The sequence below is a fragment of the Tursiops truncatus genome, chromosome 17 (genome assembly GCF_011762595.2).
Source record: "Tursiops truncatus isolate mTurTru1 chromosome 17, mTurTru1.mat.Y, whole genome shotgun sequence".
NCBI classification, from domain to species: domain Eukaryota; kingdom Metazoa; phylum Chordata; class Mammalia; order Artiodactyla; family Delphinidae; genus Tursiops; species Tursiops truncatus.
The window spans coordinates 10,446,763-10,463,146 of NC_047050.1; the positions used below are offsets into that span (position 1 = coordinate 10,446,763).

The 16,384-nt window shown below is 46.9% G+C and overlaps 1 protein-coding gene across 1 annotated transcript; it reads left to right on the plus strand.

Annotated features, from left to right (window-relative positions):
* The first annotated feature begins 6,091 nt into the window (after positions 1 to 6,091).
* BHLHE22 (basic helix-loop-helix family member e22) lies at positions 6,092 to 9,973 on the plus strand. The gene has a single exon (XM_019925436.3). It carries the CDS (start codon positions 7,141 to 7,143, stop codon positions 8,248 to 8,250), a length of 1,110 nt encoding a protein of 369 aa, XP_019780995.1. The 5' UTR covers positions 6,092 to 7,140; the 3' UTR covers positions 8,251 to 9,973.
* The last annotated feature ends 6,411 nt before the right edge of the window (positions 9,974 to 16,384 follow it).

A 16,384-nucleotide genomic window follows, 5' to 3' on the forward strand; every position in this document is an offset into this window, starting at 1 on the left:
TATGATGCCTTGCCGCTATTGATTTCCTTTTTTAACATTTGCTTACCACTGTGAAAATACAGCACAAATGTGTGTGTATGTATTTCCAAGTGGACAACTCAAAACAGTACAGTTTTAATCCAAATACATTAATAGGAAAACCAAGTCAAATGTTTCTTAAACATAAGTTAAAATGATTATGTGCAGCAATACTGCATTGCTAGAATAGATCAAATGACCTCATCGAAGATGTTTGAGAAGGTGTCAAACTTATCCATGTTAAGTTTAAAAATTTCAACTGTGAAAAGCTCTCTAGCTAACCATCTGTTTATCTAGTTCCTCCTATATATAATCAAATTTCTTTCAAACAGGAAGGCTTACATTGACAGAGTAAATGAGTCCAAATATTTGGCTTCACTTTAATTAATCAAATAAAATTAATCTTTCAACTGAAGTGAAGTTTACATTTGTCTGTTTGATCTACAATATTTTTGAAGGATATTCATAATATTTTGTACACTACAAAAGGCATATCTACTTTTATTTGTATTTCAAGCAGCTGGCCTGGGCATATCATCATAGATGAGAAATGTTCTTAATTGGGGTATCATCTCTATACTGGATTTCAATCTTACAAAAGGGAGCAAAGCTTGCAAAAATACTCATACTTTAGAAATATTTTAATTCACGAAAGTGTTAGGTATCCATGGTTCTATTACGTGCATTAAATTTTTGGAAAAAGATTTAGCTTCAGATGAAATTTCAGGCTCAGAAAGCCTAAATTAGACATTCTGAAAGATTGTGAGATGATAAGACTGTTAAAGAAAGTGAAGGGCTATTGAGAAAAATGGGGCAGATTCTTTACTAATGTTGAATAGCAAAATTCAATGAGGAACTAGGAGGAAAATTTATGTCTCAACACACCATCAGTTCACAGTAATCTCCTTTCTATCATATATGGTAAGCATAAGCATCGTCCACAAAAAGTAAACCAAGAGAACTGCTTTTACTGAATAAACACATACTTGAACGAGAAATGTCTTGGTGATTAAAGTATCCGAACAGTAATTCAGCAATTGCTTTTCACTAGTCAATTAATGCCCGAGAGCACTGAGTTATTTATAAAGTTACAGTATTTTTTTGTGTAAAATAACTAGCTCAGATCCTGATTTAGAAATTAATCTGAGACTTAATTTCTTCCATCAAATTATGTATTTATGATAAGTTAAAGAATCATATTTTATCACAAGTCCCTAGAATAATAACTATATCCCAATCTATAAAAACAATGTGTGTGTAAATGTAACACACAAACTTCTATTCACAAATAATTAGCTTCCAGGATTGTGTCTAGCAACCTTTAATGATCATAAACTTCCAGCTCATCTTTTGTCATCGCAATCACTTTATCACTAAAATAATTTTTGAGGCGTAAAATAAAGTGTGTCTCCCATATTTGAGTATTTCATATTCAGCATTTAAGTATGCTGTTGTCATCCACCGCTACATTCTCCTCATTGCCAGGAGATGGCGCTATGGGTTTTAAATCTCAGAGCTAAAATCCCAAAGCAGAACTGAGCCCTTTTTAGTTTGTTTCTTCCTTAATTCGTGGACAGCAGACAAGCCCTAAACGTGTTCACTTTTTTATCCCAACAATTTTTCTTTCTCCAAAAAAAAAAAAAAAATCGAATGTTTTTCAAGATTCGATAAAGATAAGCTTCGAAAGGAGAAACACGTGTAACACAAGTATTATCAGTCCCTAGGGAGTGTCACTGAACGCAGGAGTACGTCCAGGTACGAAGGAGGGAGTGAATTCTTCAGAAACTCTTTTCACAAGTTTTCCTCTATCCGTGCATGCTACCCGATCGCTGGGGTCCCAGCAGTGATAGACGGGCGCCAAAGTCTTCTCTCGCTATACCGTGCCCCTCCCCTTAAAAGTGGCGGCAATGGGAAGATCCCTCGGGAGCCAGGTGAGCCCTTCGCTGCGAGCCCGGGCACCCGCCTGCGCGCCCGCGTGGGGCGCGCCGTCTCGCCAAAAAAGCTGCTTGTCTGGGGGCTGAGCGGTTCCCTTCAACGTTTGTTCAAACTTCAAACAACTTGCCGCCAAACAGTCTTGAGGATCAACCTCTTTCCTTTAAAATACACAAAGGGAAAATCTTCCCGAAATAACTTTATATCAACAGGTTCCTGCTTTTCCAAGGTCGAAGTACTTGGAATTGCCAAGAACTTCAGATCAATCGTAAGGCTGGGGCCCTTGGCGCACTGCCAGTGATGGTCCAGCTCCCAGGGCCCCGGCACCCTCGCTGCCCTCCTCCTCATTAGGCCCGCCAATCCCCAACACACACGTGGACCCATAGCATCTCTCTGCAGTGAGCTTTGAGGGACCTAGCCAAGAGGGTAAGAAAATATTGATGACTAAACGAGGCCGAAAGCCTTGACTTCACCTTAATGGGGTTGAAGCTCTCCGCCACCAAGTAGATCCTGCGTTCCCAAACCCGGCGGGGGCGCAGGATGATGAACCTCAGCTGTGCGGGCTTCAAGCTGACCCAAGAGCCACCAGTCGGCGTGGGGCGGGCGAAGGGCGGGGGGTAGGCAAATGCAACTTCAAGGTCAACGTGCCTCTGACTGGGGCTGGAGAGCGGCCAAGGGTGCACGGGCCTTGAGCACTGGGAGCGCGCCCTGCTTGCGCGCGCTGGACGCGGCGGAGGAGGGCTCGGAGCCAGTACTCCTCCGCGGTTTTGCGACAGAAAGTCCCTCTGGGTCGCCGCAGTCCCTGCCTGACGCGACCTCCCAGGCTGGACTCCGCCGCCTCAGGGTATGCGCAGCCCCCAGAGGGTTTCCGTCACTCTCAGGGAATGTGCTTTTCCTGAGCAGCTCCCAAGCGAAAGTTCATGTCATTTTTACCAAACTTTGCTTTTTACTTTTTAGAATGTTCTCAGATAGATAAATTGAAATGCAGACACACAAGGAAAATTCTCCCTTTCAGAAAACACAGATACTCAAATCCCAGTCTTTTGGGGTTCTCCTAACTTTTAAATCTAGATAAGTAATAAGCTGTTTATCAGGGCTATAAAAATAACAGAGAGGAACTCCTGGCTTTGCTCTTTAATGACGAATTAGATCGTGTTCCGTTCTGATTTTACGTGGGTTCCTACTTCAAATTTCAAGCAAATATTAAGGAAGACGATCACTAAGAAATGTAAGTGACCTAAAAAATTAGTTTGGTCTAAAACTCAATAGCTCTGTAATTTCAATGCGGTGCGGCTTGCTGAGTATTTAAGAGTCCTTTCAAAGCCGTAGGTGTGTTCCTTCCTGCTGTAACAAAACTGTATTCATCTTTGCACAACATGCGCTGGCGTCTGTAAATTTGGTACTCAACACTCGGCCAAGAATGCTCCCTATCCTGATATGTGTCTACCAACCAGCCTCAATGCGCCAACCAGCCCAGTACCAAGAGCGCCCTGCTGGGTGTCCCTCGATGGCGCCCACCCCACCGTCTGGACCACGGAGTGGCCTGAGCTGCCCCACCATGACTGGGCAGAGGAAACAGTCCCCTGCGTTTCCTGTCCCCCAATCGCTTCGGTAACTCACCCTGACCTTCTCTGAAACTGCACAGACTCAGGGGATTTCGCTTCCAATGTTTCATTTCCAGGGGTCATCTGTGGGTCAGAAGTTTTGGCCGCGGGCTAATTTCCCACCCTTTCTTCCCAGGCAACCAGAAATTTTTTATTTTGGCTTTTCCTCTGCTCTCCTTACAACTTGCTAGTTATAGCAGGAACCCAGGCCCTTTCCCCTCTTCTTGGCAGAGCAAAGTTCAAGCGCAGAGCTTTCTGGAGCTCTTAGGGCCAGAGGGTGCTAAGTGAGCAGGTGACGTCAGCCCTTCACTGGCCCGAAACCAGGCGGCGGGATCACTCAAGTGAGGAGAAAGAGCCTAGGCCGTGACTTAGGGCTGGCGACGATTAAACCAGGTAACGAGACACCGGGCAGATGTGTTTTCATTGCCCTGTGAGATAAATGCAGCGTTAAGTGCCTGACAACTTCCCAGAAGCAATCAGCAAAAGTTTACGAGTGCATAAACCTCAAAGACCATTCCCCGAAGGTTGTTATAAGGCCCACATTTCAAGCTCCTATAAATTCTTCGGCACTTTCCAAAATCTAAGTTTCCAGGGACTATTAAGCAGTCACCTCCTCCGAGGAGACCAGGGGGATTTTCTTGAACCGCCAAGGAAAGAGGTTTGGGGCTCCTACTGAGTGAAATAAAGCTGCGCAAAACTTTGTTCCGGAAGTTTCGATGGCGGAAGCGGGGAGCGGGGGAAGAGGAAGGAGGGCGTGGAAGTGGGGTCCGGGAAGGGCCAGGAGGTGCTCTTCAGGGCTGAGTTATCTGACAGCGGCGCAGGACCGGAGTCTGTCGGGGGTCGCGGATCTAGCGGCATCTTGGCCGCTTCCGGCGGTGGCCCCAGCTTGGCCAGTCCTGTCCCGCAGGGCATAGCCCCATGTGGCGCTCGTAGCTAAACCCTATAGCTCCCACCCGGCCCGGACATGGTAGCTCCTTCACCCTTCTAGTGCCCACTGAGTGGCCGGCAGGAATACAGGCGTCCTGCGGAAAGTGCCAGCGCTCTAGAAAGGGGAGCCGGAGGGAGAATCGAGTCAGACACTGGAAACGTGTCTCCACTCCGCCCAGAGGCACGACGGTGCCAGCCTCGGTCCTCCCCTAAGTGGCCAGAGTTCTTTGGTCAGTTAGTATCAGGCACACACGACTCACCTATGTTTATAGAGAACCTTTGTTTATGAGCCCGGTGACAACAAAGCTGCTAATTGAAAAACAGTAACAGGAGCGTGTCGTTAGCTTCCTAAAGCTGGAGGTTTATAGCTGCGCGCGCCGGGGGACGGAGGCGGGAGGGAAGCGGTGAGCGAAGGGCCGCCCCGCACGTCTACGTGCTTTGGGGTCCCCAGGCGAGACACGTGGGCCGCCTCGAGCCTTCCAGAGCCGCCGGCCCGGGTCCCAGGCTGGAAAACGTCCCGCAGCTCGCCTGCTCTTTCTCAATCTTTGGGATCCAGTCAATCCCAAGGCACGAAGGTAGCTGATGACTGCGTAGCATTTCTGTCCCGGTGAGACTGAATCTCAGGCAATTATTTTGAAAAGATACCGCTGGGCCCGTTTTCCTCAGGTGAAAATGCAGACGTTTCTATGCCGTCCTCACCCCTCCTTTATGAAATAAGGCGCCCAACTGTTCTGATATTACCATTCAAAAACAGGTTCTGTGGCGAACCTCATTTGTGAATCTATTACAGAGATTAATAGATTATTTCTCCTTTTTCAACTAATTCTCAGTGGGGAAATTTAACCATATGGTAAGGAGAGAATTAGAATTTCATCACATTAGAGCAAAATGTAATGAAAAGAGTCCAACACCTGGGGCCAACTCTGAAAGCCACAATTAAAAGGTTTTTAATGAAACCAGAGAAACCAAAAATTTCATAAGCTTCAGTAATTCTGCCACATAAGAGAGATTTACTGGAGGGTGTTGGGAAATATTGTTTTTACTTATGTCATAAGGATGAAAACCAGCCGCTAAATACCATGTGCTCCCAGATACGGGACACAGGAGCTGGAAGACCGCGTGTACCACTTCCCATCCGAAGAGGAGCACTTGTTTTCACACTTCGCCTTCCTCTCCCTCTAAGAACCGAGGCAGACCCAGATGTCCCTGAATGGCTTCCTAGCTCTGGCGGCTACGTTTCTGGGTAAATAAATGTGCACAAATGTCCTCCTTGGTGTGTGAGAAGATCTGACTACCGGTGAAGTTGACTCTTCCGAAACAGCTGGATTTTCATCTTGAGGAAAGTTTGAGCAATCAGTTTCTTCCTGTTTAGGAAATCCTGTGCTTCATTAATCACCATCACTGTAGCCGTTCTTTGGAGACGGCTGCAAAAGCACCCCCCTCCCTTTAAAAAAATCTAATGGGCTGCATACGCAACTCGATCTTCATTTTCTTTCTCTCCTCCTCCACCCCTCCTCTCCCCTCTCCCGCAGCACCGCCTCAGTCCGGGTAGGAAATGGGCAGGGAGTGGGTGAGCGGGGGCGGAATAAGGCAGTGTGTTCGGGGGGGGGGGGGCGGGGGGGCGATCGCTTTGCTGTCTTGCTAAGAATCTTGGGTGAATTTGGGGCAAGCCAGCGGAGACACCACTTCCCCCCGAAAATCCCATCTCCACATCCAGACCAGAGTCATCCTAGGAACAGGGGTGGAGTATCAGCCTCCCCCGGAAAGGGTCATGTAGCACAGGATGAGACAGTAGTGGCGAGGGAAGGGCAGTGGGGAGGGGGGTGCAGTGGGGGGAGGCGTCTGCTTTCCACGGGACTCCCAGGCTTCGCCGCCGATCTACAATTTGCTGAAGGAGCAAAGAACATCCTCGGCTCTAAGTAGGGCTTTTAGTGTGCTCATTGATGAGTGAAAGTCGCCACACATGTCAAGCTAAAGGCAGTTGTTGGGTTACTAACAGGACCCAGCGCCTTGCAAACATATGCGCTAAGCTGTGTATACAGATGGCAGGCAGAATAATGGAGCAGGCGCCTTTTATAAAGCTCTAGCTGCTGCCTGTCTTCAGACCTGGGAAATGAAACTATTCAGACTCGCGGCCAGATAGCGCCTGCGATTGTTTGTTACCGTTTTAATCCTATTAATTAAAACGTTAACCTGATTGGGTAGAAAGCTCTGTCCCAACAGGCGACTCTTCTTCATAATAACCTACTCAGAGATAATGATGTAAAAGACTCCCCCGTCTGTGGCGGCGGCTGGTTGATGGGTCCGGAAATCTCTTGAAGGTGAATCCAAGCAAGATAAACGGTGCGGAGAGAAGGCGCGGGGCTGGGCTCAGAGCGGCGGCGGCGGCGGCGGCGGCTCCACTCCCTCCGCGCCCACCCTCCCACCATGCGGGGCCGCGGCCCATGGTGAGCCCCAGCAGGCAGCACCATCGGCTGGAGACGAAGAAGAAGAAGAAGAGGAGGCGGCGAGCGCGGGGGAAGGCGAAAAAGAAAAAGAAGGGGAGAGGGCTGCCAGCAGCACCGGGACCGACGCGCGCACCAGCCCCAGAGCCCGGCTCGGGCGCGGCTGCGGCGCCGCCCGACTCCCGAGCCCAGGCGGCGGCGGCCGGCGCTGGACCATGGAGCGCGGGCTGCACCTCGGCGCGGCCGCCGCGGGCGAAGACGACCTCTTCCTGCACAAGAGCCTGAGCGCCTCCGCCGCCAAGCGCTTGGAGGCGGCTTTCCGCTCCCCGCCCCCGAGCATGGACCTGTCCCTGGCGCCGCCGCCTCGGGAGCGCCCGGCGTCCTCCTCCTCGTCGCCTCTGGGCTGCTTCGAGCCGGCTGACCCCGAAGGGTCAGGGCTGCTGTTGCCGCCGCCCGGGGGAGGCGGCGGCGGCGGCGGCGGCGGCGGCGGGGTGGGCGTCCCCGGGCTGCTCGTGGGCACCGCCGGCGTTGGGGGCGAACCTAGCCTGAGCAGCCTGCCGGCTGGGGCCGCTCTGTGCCTCAAATACGGCGAGAGCGCCAGCCGGGGCTCGGTGGCCGAGAGCAGCGGCGGCGAGCAGAGCCCCGACGACGACAGCGACGGCCGCTGCGAGCTGGTTCTGCGGGCCGGCGGCGCCGACCCGCGGGCCTCCCCGGGCGCGGGAGGCGGCGGCGTCAAGGCGGCCGAAGGCTGCTCCAACGCCCACCTCCACGGCGGCGCCAGCGCCCCCCCGGGGGGCCCGGCCAGCAGCGGCGGCGGGGGCAGCAGCGGCGGGGGCAGTGGCGGCGGCGGCGGCGGCGGCAGCGGCGGCGGCAGCAGCAGCAAGAAATCCAAAGAGCAAAAGGCGCTGCGGCTCAACATCAACGCCCGGGAGCGCCGGCGGATGCACGACCTGAACGACGCGCTGGACGAGCTGCGCGCGGTGATCCCCTACGCGCACAGCCCCTCGGTGCGGAAGCTCTCCAAGATCGCTACGCTGCTGCTCGCCAAGAACTATATCCTCATGCAGGCGCAGGCCCTGGAGGAGATGCGGCGCCTCGTCGCCTACCTCAACCAGGGCCAGGCCATCTCGGCCGCCTCCCTGCCCAGCTCCGCGGCGGCGGCGGCGGCGGCCGCTGCCCTGCACCCGGCGCTTGGCGCCTACGAGCAGGCTGCCGGCTACCCGTTCAGCGCCGGGCTGCCCCCGGCCGCCACCTGCCCGGAGAAGTGCGCCCTGTTCAATAGCGTCTCCTCCAGCCTCTGCAAACAGTGCACGGAGAAGCCTTAAACACCCCCCACCCCCCGAAAAACATAAGACCGACCCCAAAGCTAGAGGAGAGTGAAAAGCTGCTCCCCACCCCCCTTTATTTGGTCCTCTCGTAGTCGTGAAACATTTGCAGAGAAAACAAAAGCAGAGGCGAGAACTGCGGAGAACTATCAGAGACAAACGGGACTTCTGGCCTCGACATCCCCAGAATCTCGGTCTTCGGGGTGGGGAGGGAGGGAGGAGGGAGGTGGAGTTGGGATAGAGTATGGATGTCTTTTTTTCTCGGAAAAGTGGCAACTTTGGTGGCAGCCTAGACCGCGAGGAAGCAGAGTTTTCCTTTAAGGGTAAAAAATAAGTTGAGAAGTAGGTGTTATTAGGCGTGGAGAGTATTACGTGGCAAAATAGTAATCCTACTAATAATTGTGAATTTGGCCAGTGCTGAGGGGGAGAGGAGTCGTCCGGGGTTGGGTGGCTTGTGGCACGGAATATTCATTCAGACAAATCAGAAAGGGCACTTGAAAATAAATTTTGATTCTGAGCCAGGAGAAAAACTTGAAATGTAGATTTATTTAAATGAAGAAAAGAAAAACAAAAAACAAAAACAGGAAGAGACACGTTGCTATGAAAGACTTGTATTTTTTATTGTCTCTGAACTTTAATCCTGTGAAAATGCTCAAAAGTTTTGGCACGAGTGATATTAAAAAAAAAACTGACTGTGGCTGACAGAATTGCATTTAAAAATATTTATGTGCACCTTGTTACTTTCCACTCTGCAATGATGTATTAACGATTCATGGTATTTATTTGTTATTCTTCAATGACCCTTCCACATCAACAGTATTTATCCTGTGTTAAGGTCATGGGGTCTTATGTGCAGATTTTTTTTTAATGCCTCTAAAATTCTGTTTTATAGATTAACTTATATTGTGTGCCAAGTGTTTAAAAGGGTTTATTTGCCAACAAGTATGAAGAGACATACTGATGTATCTGAGCTGCTTAGGTTTATCAAAGGTCACCTGGATATCTTCAGCTGCATCATCCCTGTATTTAAATTGAGCTTTAATAAATTGCTTCAGTCCAAAAATTACAGGAAAGGTGTATTCTTAATTGATGAATGAATTGATCTCTTTTTTTGAAAGGGGACTCCTTTGCATTCTAAAAAGGAAAGACATCACAGCAATAGATCCTATAAGTAAGAACATGCTAAGCAAATATTTTTCCAGGCTGTGCTGTGCATTTTTAAAAGGTCTAATTTAATTGCTTTTAATATATGTATACATATATAAGTTATTTTAACTGTGGAGAATTATTTAAGTTGAAAGACTGGTTTGATTTGCCTATGGTGTGAAATCCTTTGTTATTTTTCTAAAAAAAATTTTAAAATAAATAAAATAAAACTAAGGAAGAGCAAGAAGCTATTTACCCAAAGCGAGCTTTCAGTTTTAGTTTGCATGGCTGTTTGCCTGCCTTTCTATCCTACGAAAATCAAGAAAACCTTTTTTAAAAATGGAGTCCTGCTATTTTCCACTCCTTGCAGATAATACTAATTCAGTTTGTCAGGTTGGATGATGAGTGGGGAGCTATGATGGATCTATTGGCGGGTTTTGGATGTGTAAAGAATGATATATATATTAAATAGGTCAATCAGACTATGACAGCTATGTACAACCATTTGTATGTGTATCTATGTCAGAGAGAATCTTTATTAAAATATTTTGATCAAACATTTCATTATGCTGTGCTTTGTGGAGGGAGCAATCACCTCCCTTCTGTGTTACTCTTTGCTTGAAAGGTAACAAAAAAGAAAGGAGTTTCAGAGAAGGTGGAACTAAAGTTTTGTCAGGGATACACAATTAGGAGCAGCCCTAGTTCACTTGTTTACTTGTTAAAGGACGATGGCTGGGCCTGGTCATTGGAGGATTGATAAATGGGGTCAGTGGTGAGACCCAGAGGAGGTCCAGAGCTCCTGTTTGCTGGCACGAACTTTGAAGGCCCTGCCCTCCCTGGAATTCTTCTCCCACTCTGTATGGCATTGTTAACTACCATGCCAGGGCCCATCAGAGAGGGTAAAGTTTCTTAAAGAGTTTTTATCAAAATTTCCATCTCCAACTTCCTAAAAGCCAAGGAAAAGCAATGGATTTGGATTCTCTGAGGAAGGATTGTATTGTGGCTTCTTCCCCCTGCTTTTTTTTTTTGTGACAGAAGAATCAACCAGGTTGAATTATATGCGTAAACAATGCCCATAGAGATTTTTTTAATGTTCTAGTGTTGCTTGTTAATGAGATTTGTAAGGGAGTATGTGTGGATTGGGTTGGGCGTTGATTCTATTAAAGAATGTCTGTATAGGCTTGTATTTGGACTTTAATAATGCCCTCAAATTTAGAAGGTTTGATTTTTATTGTGGTGGAGGTTAAAGAGACAGTGATGGTGAAGTTATAGTGTTTCCTCTGTAGGCCGTTTGCTAAATGCGTTTTGGTCTGTGTAGCCTCAGCCCATAATGATATCCCTAAATGCCATCAAACTTAGTGGGGGGTGAGGGAGGGTATTTTCTGCTCCACTTGCCATCAAAAAAGATTAATCAGAACCTGTAACTTTTCAGAAAATGTAACAGCAAAGGGCCTTGAAGCTGAAGCCCTCCCAGTCTGGGAGTGGGAGTAGAGGGAGGGAAGAGACCGGGGCAGCCCCCAGGCAGGAGGAGACCCGTCTCTCAGCATTTACCAGACAAAGCCTGGGTGCGTCTAATTATGATTATTAAAACAATTTCCATGACGATGTCTAATATTATGTTAATTTGAAAACAACTGTGTATGAAAACTGTCTACTATAATACCTAAATTCATTTAATGAAACACATCGTTAAGGCAATTAAACCTCCTGGATGTGATTAAGAAACATAATTATGACACTGTTCTGCGCCATAATTGGGTGCCTTTAATCAAGGGGTAAAGTGATCAGCAACACAGCCATTAGTTTGTATTGTTCTGGCCCTGCTGTCCATCATTCTGATTAGGAATTAACCACAGCCGCCATCAGTCGAATTGTTTTTTTTTCTTTTTGCATGTTAACATTGTAGGGGACACATTCGCTGCAAGATTCAACTGCTTAATATTTCTCATTATTAAGAAGGCCTCCTTGATGTATTCCCTCTGTAACCTCTGTGCTGTTCAACTAGTATTAGAAATAGTACAAATAACAAATCTTGAACTTCAGGAGAAAAAGGAAAGCTCACCCTCCTTTCACCCTTTAATAACTCAGTCTCCAGCCCTTAGTCCTGAAGGAGACTGGAAATGATTGGGGGTCGGGGAAAGGAGAGGATGTTGAGAATAAGTCGGAATGTCAGACAAATATGTACAATTGTTCAAAGTAGCAGGGTTAATGATATTTATTTTCATTTTGATAATTTCAGACAAATTAATTCTCTTTCCAAATCCAGGAGCTGACCAGCGTTGGGTTCTAGGAATAAATGTGGGACATCTAAAAGGGGCAGGGGAGGACTTTTTGGTGATTTACTTAGGTGGCTTTCCCTGCGCTAACCCCAATGTTTCCAAAGTTTCATTAGCAGCAGCTTTTAGGGAAGGAAACCAATGACTGAAGAGAAAATTCTTCCCACACCCGGCAAAACCCCCGGCCGCTTTCCGGGGCCCCTGGACTCCTGGATTTCAGCCCAGTATGGAAAGTTGGCCCACACACTTGTGGGCCCCAGTATGTCCTTCCAGTGTGCACCATCTACTTCGGGACTGGGTGACTGAATACCAGGGAATCAGTGTGGTCTTGCTGAAGTGCCCTTGGGCCAAAACAGAAATCCTGGCCCCTAAGACTGCGGCGTCTGCCAGAGAACCTCGGTCAGCCCCGAGCCTTCGTCCACCGCGCTTTGGGGCGTTTCTCCCGGGAGCAGGGGACGATCCCCGCTGCTCAGGTTTCTTAGGAAACTGACACTGGGCAGAGGAGGCCGAGCGAAGAGCCAGAGTCCCACCTGGGCTTTTATTCCACCGGTTTCCTTCTCTAACTTCTGTCTAATTTCAATTTCCTTCTCTAATTTCGAATTCCCATTTAGGTCTCATCTCCAGCTTGACATGGGGTACCTACAGGAGTGAAGCGCGTTGAGGCTTTTCGTGGACTCCTACAGGACCAGCAAATGATCACCTTCGAAGAGCTCACTAGTTACCCCTCCTCCCTCCCCGTGGTGCCTGTGTGTGTGTGTGTGTGTGTGTGTGTGTGTGTGTGTGTGCGCGCGCGCGCGCGCGTGTGCGTGAGCGCGCGCTCAGCAATGCGCTCTCCACTCTCAGTAGCTGGGCATCCCAAGACCCTGTGTTGAGCTTAAATTCCGCTCCCTCCTATGGCACCCATCCTTCCTGCCAACAGCTCTCTAGGGAGGGCCAAGGCTCCACAGGGTTCCCGTCTCCGCGCTCACGGCCCGGATGCCGAAACCCAACCTTTCTACGCGCCCGGGACCCTGAGATTGCTCCAGCATGAGTGGCATTGACTTTTCCAATGTAATGACTTATGAAAGATATAATCATGTGTTAAATTGAATCCTCCGTTTAACTGTTAATGGTGTGCTCTGGGCACATTTACGTATTAGATGCTATGGTAACTAATTACCACTAGGAAAAAGGATAATACACTTCCCAGACTTTGAAAAATAATGATGAGAGTTCACTTCCCGGCTCGCAGCACACAGTGGCGGCTCTGCCGGGCGGAGCGGCAGAGCGGAGACCCGAACGTGTGCCGGTGGAAGGAGGGAGGTGATGAATCCTGGTCGGGAGAGGCTCCTTGGTAAAAGCTTTCATGAAAATGCGATTCAATGGGGAAGTGAGGGATGGGGAGGGCCCACTATACGGTGCTGCCTCTAAACAGAATTAAATTGCAAAACAAACGTCAGAAAGAGAAGTATTCTTTTAATTAAAATGCAGGTCAGGCTGAATTAATCACGTGCCAAGCAACTTTACATCAATTAACATTTTTTGTTGTGTGGGCAAAATACATGAGCCCATCTCCTTCAAGGTCTGCGTTGGCGCTTGTAACTTGGATGCCCCTGGATCCGCCAAGCCAATGAGCTGCGGGTTGATTTAAAGCTGGCCTTTTACATCAGACATTGGGCACAGTCGAAGGAAACGGGAGGGAAAACCAGGAGACAGCAACTTAAGGGTAAAAACAATTCTCAGGGTAAGAGTCTTTTCCTCTCCCCGCCGGATCTCTCTGGCTCTTCGAATCGGTTGATGAGTGTTTACAAGAACCAGGGTTCTGTAGACTGTGCAAAATAGCCAGGTGTCTGTTTCGCCCCAGGGCCAGGGCCAGTGTTTGTGCTGGGACCCGGGAGGGCAGGAGGAAGGAGGGGGCGGCTTTTCCCACAGGCCAGCCTGCCAGCCCAGGGTTGCAGACAGAACGACGTCCACAACACGAGTGCCCACCGCGCTGCTTTGCTCAGGCTGCGCCCCGGGAGGGACTCGGGATCCGCAGCCGCAGAGCACCCCTTCTCCTGGTCCTTCCCCTGCACTGACGTCCTGGGCCCCTTCTGCGGGGCGCAAGGCCCTTCAACCTCTAAGTGCCTAGGGACAGAACGCGAACTTCGGGGGCTCTGCCTCAAACTGTCTTTCGAGGGGAGGCACTAGGATGGGGTTGTCCCCTGACCCCCGTGGCCTGGAGAGTTCACCTGCAGATGACAGGCTTGTAAGAAGCACCCCGCAGCCGAGCCAATCCCGGGAATTCTGTGAAGGCGTCCCAATTTTAAGCCCCAAAGAGCTCATCGCTTCCTAGCAAGGCAAAGAAAGTGTGCTCGCTTTCCTTGAGGCTCGATTTTGGTTAAATTCTATCACTTTTCCTAAATGACTCGTCTTAACATAATCCAGGAGACTTGTGGACTATTGCAGAACTATCAGGTCCCCCTGAGTGCGTGTGCATGTGCCTGTGGGACTTTTCTTTCTTTCCTCTCCCTTGTGTTCCCGAATTCCGACGACACAGAAATACAGATTAGAGAGCTCTGGAAGAGAAATTACTGGGCTGGGAAGGTTAGACTGCAAAGGGAAAGAGGGTTTTGCGGTTACCAGCCCTCCAGCCCCCAGTATATCATGGACAAGCCTATCTTAGAAGTCACCAGGATGCTCAAGATGGGGAGTTGGCTTTTATTAGGCACAAGGTGATATCGTTTTCCTTCCCAGCTTGGGAAAGAGTTAATTCTTTCCCAAAGACGATAGTTGCCCTTGTCTTCTCAACCTGATTCAGAGATGCAATAAAATATGAAGCAAATTTATGATCTGTTTCAAGCACTTTATTGCTGTATTTTTAAATTCATATATGCACATATAAGAACTATGATCTGTGAATAATTTGAAATGTGATACTAGAATGATACATTTTAGATAAAACATAACCATATCTTTATATAATTGTCTCAGATTAAAAGAAAAAAGAAAAATAGATTTCTAATGTGGCCCAAACTGAAAAACTAATGACAACCATAAACTGCTAACTAACCATAAATTAACATCTTCATCAAATGGTAAAATGGTATCAGTGGTTATATAAAGCAATTATTATTTCTCTTTCTAAGTTTTAGAATAAAGTTCAGGGATATTTAAAGGACCCATTATTTACCAATGCTTCCCAATCTTAAAGATTTCATATTTTATTAGGAGGATGGTTGCCACTCAAATCTGCTATGTTAATAGGGATGTTTAGAGATGAGAATTTAGTTTTAAACATAAAAATGCTTCATGGCCTAACCTCATTTTATGCATTTACTCTGCTCTGGTAATTACTGAAGAACTTGGTGTAAGGATTTGTGTCAAATATCCTTATCTCCTCTCTGAAAATGGAAGACAAATAATTTCTTATTATGTGAGAGGGTCAGATTATGTACCCAACTGGTTAAAACATTCAATCATGCACTGTCTGTTGAAGCAAGTGCAGCTACATTTGCCATGCAGTCTCTTTCTGCAGAGCTGTGGTCAAAATGCAGATGCTAAGCTGAGCCTGTCCCCTCCATCTGAGACTTCCATGAAAAAAAAAACAGAAAAGGATTTTCTTAACCAGGCCTCCACAGAAACATGAAAAGCCATGAAAGGGAAGGAAATCTATCTAGTAAATCTATGCATGTATCAGGGCGCAGGGGCAGGGAATAACTTACTTTAATTTTCTTTTACAGAAGCATCAGGCATATATATCTTTAAAGTGTAGATTTCTCAAAAGAGTGTAATTAAGTAAAATCTGGAATTATTCAACAAAGTAAGCTCTTTTGAAAACTTAGAAAATTGTGTTTTTATGAAAACAAAATACTGACTTGGACTATGGAGGATCTGGGTGGAACACACGCAGATTATCTCTGCCACTCAGGTGTTACTTCCTGTGTGTTGCCCTATTGGGTAGTTACTGTGGATAAACATCTCCAAAGGTCAAGGATTAACTAAGATCTGCAACTGGCTAAGTCCTATGATCACTGTTTAGTTTAACTTTTGACAAGCATTGTTTAGTCTGAGGACTTTCTTCTTTAAAAATGAATACTATTTTTATAGCTTTTCTTGTAAGTCTAAAATTAGTTTAAAATGAAGTTAAAAAAATACTGAACTTTAAAACATGGAGAAAGTACTACTTCCTGTATGCTTCTAGATTAAAAAAATTCAAAAGTGATTTCAAATACTTTAAAAACTGTTCCATTTAAAGTATAAAACAAAGGCATTTATAAAATTTTAAATATACTGGCCAGTTCTTAGAAGTTATAGAATGAAAGTATACTTCATTTAAACAGTAATTTGAACATGAAAGACAAAATCACTTACTTAAAAATGTGGGTTGTCAGGTAATAATGACATATATGTTAACTTTAACGGTTAGTTCTTAGAAATAAAAGTTACATGAAATAAATGTTCTCTTGCAAACAAATAAGAATCTCCAGCTAATATGTGCTTTATAAGTGTTTTAATTTGACTCAACGATAAACCATTAGGTATTACTACATTTACCTGTTACTTCTATTGCCCTAGTTTCTCCTATAAGCACAAAACTTGTAAGTTGTAAGGGAAGTGAAATATCTCATGAGTCTATCTCTAAATTTACTTTCTAGGTAGTCTGGAGTATATCATGTCTCTCCTTATAAAAATGAATACATTTAGGAATTAAGAACATAAACTATACCTCAAAAAATTAACAAAAACTATAT

Excerpts from the sequence above, each read along its gene's own strand:
- BHLHE22 (XM_019925436.3), top strand. The coding sequence starts at position 7,141 with ATGGAGCGCGGGCTGCACCTCGGCGCGGCCGCCGCGGGCGAAGACGAC.